Source organism: Euleptes europaea, chromosome 6, assembly GCF_029931775.1.
Source record: "Euleptes europaea isolate rEulEur1 chromosome 6, rEulEur1.hap1, whole genome shotgun sequence".
Classification (NCBI taxonomy): Eukaryota; Metazoa; Chordata; class Lepidosauria; order Squamata; family Sphaerodactylidae; genus Euleptes; species Euleptes europaea.
Window position 1 is genome coordinate 74,016,953 of NC_079317.1, and position 10,189 is coordinate 74,027,141.

Genomic DNA, 10,189 nt, shown 5'->3' on the forward strand with positions numbered 1-10,189 from the left:
AAATGCACTTGCTAATCCCCTATAAGGAAATATGCCCCCTAAGTGTATGTGAGCCCTCACCTGGATGGCCCAGGCTAGTCCAATCTCGTCAGATCACAGAAACTGAGCAGGGTCGGCCCTGGTTAGTATTTGTATGGGAGACCACCAAGGAAGTCCAGGGTTGCTACACAGAGGCAGGCAATGGCAAACCACCAATGAATGTCTCTTGCCTTGAAAACCCTACAGGGTTGCCATAAGTCAGTTGTGATTTGACGGCACCACCACCAAATATATGCAAAGGGACAGTGATTAATTTTAGTGACACTCTATTCCATAGCCTGTAGCATTGAAATATATGTGGAAATGAGTTCTTCGTATGTTCATTTCTATCCTTGGGATGGTAAGGGATCCACTCTAGGTTGTATTATGTTATTAAACCATGGTTTGTGGATGGGAAACAAACTGATTGGTTAGATCACCTGTGTTTGGATATCACAACAAATTGTGGTTTTATTTGTTTTGTTTATTTATACCCTGCCTTTCTCTGGGGACTCAAAGCAGCTTATATCATTCTTATCCTCACAACAACTTTGTGAGGTAGACTAGGCTGAGAGTGTGTGATTGGCCCGAGGTCACCCAATACGGTTGCCACGTCCCTCTTTGCCACTGGTGTGAGGTTTTTGAGGCTGAGCCTTAGGAGGCAGGGTTTGGGGAGGGACTTCAATGTCATAGAGTCCAATTGCCAAAGCAGCCATTTTCTCAGGTGAACTGATCTCTATCGGCTGGAGATCAGTTGTAATAGCAGGAGATCTTCAGCTACCACCTGGAGGTTGGCAACCTATCACTCAATTAGCTTTCATGACAGAGTGGAAATGGGACCTTGGTCTCCTAGGTCCTAGTTTGACACTCTAACCTGGCTGGATCAAAAATACAGGTAGATCACAGGGTTCCCAAAGTAGGGAGGCCACAATCTTGGATCCATGCATGAGGGCCGAAAAGAGGGAAGGATTTGAGCCTGTTATAAGGTCAACAGACCTTTAAGATACAGTGATGCAAATTTAGTAGGTCAATTTTACTATAATTTTATTTTCCTCATTTTGGCTAGTATCTCTTCATTTTCAGCATCCTGCAAATCCCTTATACAAATTCAAGCATATTTCTTGAAGGAAAGAGCCCTCTTGTGGAAGCTTTCCTTCAGAGGAAACAAGCATAATAAAGATTGATGTGCTTCATAATCACAAACATCTCCTGAAATGATTACATTGTTAGATATTTGCTCCCTTTGATTTTTAATGTGCTCAGTAGCAATATCAGATTTGTGCATGCCTGGAACGTATTTCATAATACGAGACAAACTACTAAGCTATGAAGTTGCAAAATCCTTGCCCTATTCATTCTTTGACTTTTCAATTTCTCCTCTAGGAGAGTTCATAAAGCCAGTCAACAATAGCATTGCAAAAAGCACATTAATAAGACCTATTGTTGAAATGTTTTAGGGAAAGCATATTGTTTTCCAATTAGAGGAGTACAGCGTGCATGCAGTTTGTTTTTTTATTGTTTTCTCAAATTGCCATTTAAAATATTATAAATCTAGAACAACAATGAAAACCCTCCATTGGTGCAAATAAGTTTACAAGGACAATATTACTAAACCTTTTCCATTGCACAGCCGGCGCAAACTGCTTCTTTTTTAGTAGAGTGGTTAAATATTATAGAAATCTTGTTGGCAAATGGAAGAGGGAAAACTAAGGAAGAAACAGCACAGAGTCATTAACTTTTATAGCCCTTGGGAGTCTCTCAGAAGAAATGGGGGTGGTGATGTATCATATTTAAAAACTTTTTTAGTGGTCTTTTTCAAACTCAAGGATTGCTTTATGTCCTGTGGCTTTATGGCTTGTTTTAATATTGGCCATTTTATGTCTGCTCTTATCATTTTATTGATTTTCTTTTAACCTTGTCAGCCACTTCGAGCAGCTCTCTGGAGAGGTGGCATATAAATTTCCTAAATAAAAAAAAAATAAAACACTGGATTTGAAAACATTCCTGTCTTCGCCAACAGTTTCCAAAGAATGGAAGTCTCTTTCAGAGACACTCAGATACTTGCTAGAAAGAAAAATTAGGGGGGAAGTCGTCTCTTCTCTGACCCATTTCCATATGCGACATCCTGTTTGTTGCTCATGTGCATTGCCAGTACTGAGTGTGAAAGGGATTAATGTTCCTGGCTGCTTGAGCTATCTTATGGCTTTTGCTCATTCTACTTTTCTTTTCCGTAAGGCAAAAACAAGTATAAATTATGTTAGATTAACTGTTTTCTATTTAACAAGGGGGTTTGCAACAGTTTTTCATTTGTTTTCCCCTTGGAAGCCCAACAGGCAAAATCTGAATATTCACAATGTAATATTATTATTTTTTAAATGAAATTATAATCCTAGTTTGGTATGATGTAGCTGTATGGTCTCAGACTCACGGTTGTCAGGGGAGCACATTGAAGCCTTCTGCCACCTCCATCTGTGCTGGAGCATTCTTTAACAACATTATGAACTTCAGTGACAAAAAGAAGACACAAGAGAGAGAAATGTTGTACTTCATATTCAACTGCCAGTAGTTATTTGGGTTGTCAGCCAGAATGCATTTCAATATTGTACCACAATCATTATCCTCAGTCATAAACATTTTTAGAATCACTTCCCATATTACGATTTTGAGGTATACACCTAATTTTTTTAAGTGTACCTCTAAAAATGTGACGCATGAATGAGACACGTGTATTTGGAAACAGATAAAGCAACCAGGACCGATTATGGCTTTCTGTTACCTGTACACTCAGTGGCAGACCTGGTTTATCTGCCACGTAATGGAAGAGCATTCTTTGTTTTAGGATTGTGCTCACAGTCCCAGTAATTTCAATGAGATTTAATTGGATTAAATTGGTTTTAAGCAACTTCGGGAATAGTTACCAATTGCAAACATAAATGCTGCTTTTTTAAAGTCTTTCAGGATTTTTTCCCTTTTCTTTTTTACAAATCCAGATGCTCCACAACAAACACGTGATGGTTCGTGTAGGAGGAGGCTGGGAGACATTTGCAGGGTATTTGCTGAAACATGACCCGTGCCGGATGCTGCAGATCTCTCGGGTGGATGGGAAAACATCGCCAATCCAGAACAAGTCTCCAACCATCAAGGACATGAATCCAGACAGCTACTTGGTTGTTTCTGCCCATTACAAAACCAAAAAGGAGATTAAATGAAATTACTTGCTCAATTCATTGGGGACTGTGTATATGTAGGTCCACACTATCTTCTTGAGTGTAGTCAAATTAGTTGGCGCTTTAAAAAGAGTTGTGAAAATCACACACAGACTGGAAATAGCAACCCATTTTGTGGATTGTTGAACTGTAGAACTATTTATTTCTAGTACTGTACCTTTTTATAGCAAGTTACCCTTGATAGGTTAATTACTAAAATCAAATACAGAATAGACATATATTTTTAGCCAAATTATTACTCTATGAATGTATTCTTAGAATGACTTAAACAATATGATTCATGTTAAAGAAATAAAATGTGGTATATATTTGTATGAAAAAAAATCTACAATCTCAACCTTTTGCTCCTATCCCATTTTCTTGTGCCTTAGCACAGTGAGATCCTGTACTTGCAGGAACTAGAGTTGCCAGTCTCCAGGTAATATTCAAAAACACAGATGTAGGCTAATAATTCACTTATATCTATATTTTATACATATATAATCTTATAAGGTTGCACTATTACCTCATAGTGCCATTTCAACCAGCAAAATTAAATATACAGAATTGTATATACAACAAGGATATATTTTTATGAAATTAATAAAGTTAATAAAGTTCAACAGAAATCAGCAATTAGCTTGTAGTGTCTTTCTTTCATGAATTATGTATATACTGTCCATAAATGTCCTTAATTCCAGTTGGGTAGAACAGGATTCCGGTATCTTTGCCTGTTTCAGTATTTCTTCAGCTACCCTGAAGGACATATATTTATGACGTCTGGATCCTCTCTCAGAACGTCCTTTGTATCATCAGCATTTGTCTGCAATTTCAGAACGCTGCTCTGTTGATACATTTTTCAAGTAGGACTATGATTAACATTCTTAGTCTTGAAACATTAATTATTTTATACATGTGTAATATAATTACATTTATACTCACAATCATGAACAAATTTTCACCTGGGATCGGTCCTAATGAGAATAGTAGCAAGCATTTAAGTATATTGCCCATATGGAATTACTTAACTGGAAACAAGAAAGGATTCTTGTCGGGTTGACACCACACAAGTTACTGTGTATGAAAATTTGAAACAGGCAATATTGAAAATATTGAAACAGGCAAAGATACCGGAATCCTGTTCTACCCAACTGGAATTAAGGACATTTATGGACAGTATATACATAATTCATGAAAGAAAGACACTACAAGCTAATTGCTGATTTCTGTTGAACTTTATTAACTTTATTAATTTCATAAGAATATTGTCTTGTTGTATATACAATTCTGTACATTTAATTTTGCTGGTTGAAATGGCACTGTGAAGTAATAGTGCAACCTTATAAGATTATGTATGTATAAAATATAGATATAAGTGAATTATTAGCCTACATCTGTGTTTTTGAATACTACCAATTTACAGCCTCCAGATAATAGCAGAAGATCTCCTGCTATTACGACTGATCTCCAGCCGATAGAGATCAGATCACCTGGAGAAAATGGCTGCTTTGGCAATTGGACTCTATGGCATTGAAGTCCCTCCCCTCCCCAAACCCTGCCCTCCTCAGGCTCTGCCCCAAAAACCTCCCGCTGGTGATGAAGAGGGACCTGGCAACCCTAGCAGGAACCCTCATTCACAGAAGGGGCCTGCTGTGTCCAGGCATTCTGTTCCTTTGTGTTCTGAGTCCTTCCACTGAAATTGTTTTGGGTACCTTTTACTGGCAAAGCAATTCCACGCCTGTGTTAATGTCCTATGGTTGTAAGCAACTGATGGAACAGGGTGCCAAAGTCTTTGCAATACAAAATGAAAACAGCTGTAGATTACGCACCAACTGGTGGAAAATATCAGCTCTTCTGTGTGTGTTAAGTACTGTCAAGTTGCTTCCGACTCATGGCGACCCTATAAATCAAAGTCCTCCAAAATGTCGTATCTTTGACAGCCTTGCTCAGATCTTGCAAACTGAGGACTGTGGCTTCCTTTATTGAGTCAATCCATCTCTTGTTGGGTCTTCCTCTTTTCCTGCTGCCCTCAACTTTTCCTAGCATGACTGTCTTTTCTAGTGACTCTTGCCTTCTGATAATGTGACCAAAATACAATAGCCTCAGTTTAGTCATTTTAACTTCAGCTCTTTTATCGCCTGTATATTAATATCAGAATTCTTGATTTATGGACTGCAGCCTTTTCCAATCTATGAAGAAACAATCACGTGTTAGCTATTTTTTTTTTCAAATTTCCACCAAAGAATGAATGCCTGCGTGCCACTAAAAGCTACATGAAATGATTTTTTAACTGATAACATCTCATATTTACATGTTAATGCAGTAATAGGAAGATTTGAAAGAGTTTTAAAGAAGCTCGGGGCTTGCTCCCACCCACACAGCATGTTTCAACATGTCCAGTCTGTCATGGATACATACAAACATGTGCTTGGCTGATATAATGGCTTGGGTAGCCACTTGGCTTTGGAAAAGAACAGAGTAAAGCTAGCCACACAAAGAAGGAATTTCAAGGCTCGGCTCGACTAGCAGTTTTTGATGCAATTTAAGAGAACACAAATTTTGTAATGACAGCAAAGATGTCCAAAATTTACTTCCCTTTACATCTCTCAGAAGTACGTGTCACCTGAAATGTCCAGTCCGGTGGCTCCAAGATAGCACTGATCTGTGCTGAAGTTTCTCTAAGATGACACCTTTGGTGAAGCTGCCTTCCCTGCACCACCATGGGTGTCCTTTTAGTGGTAACCTTGTGGTTGCTCATCATCAATCAGCCCAACTCTCCCTGCACTGCTGCAACCAGTGACACTCTGAAAGGTCATCAGGTACCAGAACAAGGCCAGACACTGGCTTCTGACCCACCTAAAGCAGGTATAAGCTACATGTCCACCAGGGCAGTACAATGTGTGATAATGTTGGCTGAGTGTAATGCAACAGAGGTGCACAAACTGATCTGTAGAAAAAGCTTCATTCAGGAATTAACGTACTTGACAGAGAAGAGTAGAAATAGGGACAGGTTTCTAGCTACATCACTAGCTGAGAAAGAGAGGTGGAGAGTTGTGGATCTTCTGAGAAGCAGCAGAATACTGCCGTAAGCATAGCACTCTGGAGACAGACAGGGAATTACACTCATCAGGAAAGAAGGTGCTGATCTCACTATCCTATCTAACTGGCCTTTTCCCTTGCTGCCCCCTGCAGGGTGTTCTCTTCCTTTTGTACATCAGACATTGCTTCCTCCAACAGATAAAAGGATATTTTGTTAGTGCCTGACAAATTGGAAACACTTAAGGATTTTCCCAATCTCATAATTTAGCTTTTATAGCCTTCTATAATCATAAATTCCCACTTGCGGATGTTTTTCATATTAAGTTTTAAAAACACAGATTCAAACATCCCATTGTCCCAAAAGAGGTGCGATCACATTGTCAGATCTCTTGCTAGACTTGTGAATTGCTGTGCTACTTGTGCAGTACAAGTATTCACAGCCCACAATGGAATCAACCGCAAAACATCTGTACATCGTTTTAGACACAGGAATGATCCTTCAGTCACTTTATGCTTTCCAAACTTTACCTGATAATGTAGTCAGTTGTAGCAATAACTCATGTGCCTGCTCTTTGGAGTTTTGCTATTTGCCTTTAGGTTGGCCTTTCCAATCTGTTGTGACTGAAGGGTACAATTGCAGCTGTAGGCATATATAAAGTATGTCCTCATACAATCCCAGATCAATCAGGATTTTATATAATCATCTGGGATAGAGTTTTGTTCTTTTTGTCAAGTGATGGCATCACTTGCCCTATCAATTCAGCTGTTTTTTCAATGACATTGAGTAAATATGAAAATATTGTTTGCATTCTCTGTAGATAAATGCCTTTTGTGGAGCGGTGGGTTAGATCACTCATCTCAGTGATGTAGAATAATGCTGGAATTTGGTTTATAGGTTTTGCGGATATTCTTTGCCTATGTTTGATAACTTTTGTGCCTTGCTAGGATAATAATTGTTCAAGGATTATTTGAATGATGACTGTATAGAATGGAGCAGAAATCATTTGGTGCATTAGTAATAAACAGATACTTTCTAAAAATGTTTTCATTAACTCTTATTTGTTCTCAGCAATTTGGCATTCTCTCAAACAAATAAAGACATACTCCAGTTTTGCAGCTGTTTTTCAACTGAGCTTTGATCAGCCTTATCTTTTGTTGACATATAGTCAGTGCCCATTGTATTAAGTAGCTAATGGTAGGGCTTTTTTAAACTATTGGTCGGAACCACCCAGCAGTCCTATTCAGCTAGATGTTGCACAAGCAGGGGTGCCTTACAGTCTTCAAGATTTAAGGAATACTTTGTGTGTACAAGATGGGTAATCAGTATAGAAAACACAGAATCTTCCTTACGCCATAGGAGGCAAGAAGACAAGTTCTTTCTGTTTACAGCATCTTGAACATACAGCATCTTGAACATATAGGAGTATTCAGGCTTCAGACTAAAACTAAGATCACTTGGACACTGCAGTACATATCTGGAGTGAAACTTTGATCCTAAAGAGTTTGTATATCTTAGAACCTCCAACATCAACATCAACTGTGACACCCTTTCTCCATTCACACAAAGTGCCTGCCACCCTCAGCAACCTCTCTCTCTCTCTCAGGTTCAGGGTACACGTAGGTCAGGACATCTCACTCAGCACCCTTCTCATCTCTTTTAAAATATATACAGAGACATGACCTTTTCACACCTCAGGACCTCTCCCACTCCCAAAGAAATCAGCAGACAGGGTAGCCCAGCCATTTAATAACAAACCCTCACTCACAGTTATTGGGGTTGGTTCTTATACACTGTTCCATTCATATACTACCACCATTTATTCATTTTATTTATTTGCTTGTTTATCTATTAATGTCTTTCTATATATATATAGAACTCCAAGGAAATAGGACACCTAGGTGGGGAAAGGGCCTTCGGTTTAGCAAGGGAACTTTTTATTTGGACTTGCATGAAAAGAGACATTGAACATCATATCACACGCATTTGCAGCTGTGTCAAACGAAAGCCTTGCCAGTTGACTAGAGATCCACTTAGCAACATAATCACCACAAAACCTTTTGTACTTGTGTCCACTGATTTCTCACATTTAGGTAGGAGCAAGGGAGGATATGAATATATCTTAGTCATGGCTGATCATTTTTTCAAGGCTTGTCCAGGCTTATCCTACAACCAAAGTCTGGAAAGACAGCAGCAGACTACATCATGATCAAGATGAAGATTTTGAAAACCATGTTTTCAAAAGACGTCCGCAATACTGCAATGTTAGCCCTTCCCAGACAACTCCATATCATCCTGAAGGTAATGGCCAAGTTGAGACAATGAACTGGATACTGCTGGATAACTTTGCCAGAAAAACTAAAAGCCAATTGTAAGGACTCCATTAGCAAGGTGATTCAAGCATACAACTGTACGCAGAATGAAACCACAGGGTTTTGTTGTTTGGAAGATCACATTTACCCATAAACATGGCATTTGGGCTTTCAACAGGCCCAGCATCTTCACCAGGGGACTATAATTCATATGTAAAGAGATGGAAAGATGAAAGAAACATATGTACTAGCATCAAAATGTTCTTTGTCATCTGCTTTAAGGGAAAAGCGAAATTATGATTGCAGAGTGCATGGTGATTTCATTCTGACACCCCACCTTTTTAAAACATTGGCAAACATAATAAAAGTATGGAAAATACACAATTTAATTCCCAAATAGGCACTTTAATTAATTAAATTAGCACTATCACAATGATAGATGCCGTGCATTACTGGGAAAGCTCCTGCTACCCCAGGTTACCAACTGTACATTAGTTATTACATTAGCTAAAAGCAGTAAGACAGGTGTGATGCAAATGTAGTCAGTCAGGAGCACAAATGCCCAGAATTATATAGTTTTGAGGTATCAGTATTTTACAAGGCCACAAACGTTTACACTGAATTATTTAAGTACATTTCAGTGAACAAAGATAAAAGGAGGAACTGGACTCTCTTAGAAGACAAATGAATGTTACTAATGCAGGGGTCCTCAAACTACGGCCCGTGGGCCGGATCCGGCCCCTCAGGCCGGGCCCAAAACCAGCGCCACACCTCCCCGCTGGGAACTACGAGCCCCATGATGCAGAGTGGCCCGCCTCTGGATGGAAACAGGAGGGGGAGAAAGCCCGTTCCCCCTCCCGCTGCATGCCAGGAGCGGTAGTTCGAAGCGGCCCTCTGCGGCCTCCGCATGGGGATGGCCTCCGACCGGCTCCGCTTGGACACCATCTTGTGACCTGAGGCGGCCGTCACCATCTCCTCCTCCTTTCCCCTCCCTCCCTGCCTGCCTGCCTTCGTCCAGCCCTCCAAAAGAGGGAGCTGAGGAGACTGCCGCCAATTGCAGCCGCCGCCGGTGGTTTGGGAAGAAGCCGGAGGCAGCCGACCCGGACCTCAAGCTGGTAAGGGGGGCAACGGCTCGCCTCTGGGGCAACCGGCCTTCCTCTCTTTCCCTCCCACCCCTTCCCCTCCGTCTAGCCTCCTCCCTCCTTCACCTGGTCCCGAGTGCGCCTACTCAGGAGTAAACCGCATTGACTCCCGGTAGAGCTTAGCCCGCCGCCTCCTGTCCGTAGTTGCTCCCGTCTAAGCCGAATTCGGCCAATTATGCACGGGAGGTTTTGCCTTGGATTTGCCACTCTCTAGAGGCACATTTTCCCCATCTTGAATTCTCAAAACTCTGCATGGGGGGGAGCTTATTGTTGAGCTTTGAGCATTCAGATGGGAAAAATGTGCCTCTAGAGAGGGGCAAATCCAAGGCAAAACCTCCCGTGCATAATTGACCAAAAATAAGCCCCCATGCAGAGTTTTGAGAATTCAGATAGGGGAAAGGTGCATCTAGGGAGCGGCAAATCCAAGGCAAAACCTTCCACGCATAAACATTTTCCCCCATCTGAATTCTCAAA

The 10,189-nt window shown here is 40.5% G+C and overlaps 1 protein-coding gene across 1 annotated transcript in view; it reads left to right on the plus strand.

Moving 5' to 3' along the window:
* The window catches only part of GAS2 (growth arrest specific 2), a 160,550-nt gene extending 156,988 nt beyond the window's left edge, over window positions 1-3,562 (plus strand). The window contains exon 8 of the mRNA XM_056851518.1: window positions 3,009-3,562. Within this exon, the coding sequence (XP_056707496.1) occupies window positions 3,009-3,227 (219 nt within the window). The 3' untranslated portion in view covers window positions 3,228-3,562. The remainder of the gene's footprint in view (window positions 1-3,008) is intronic.
* The last annotated feature ends 6,627 nt before the right edge of the window (window positions 3,563-10,189 follow it).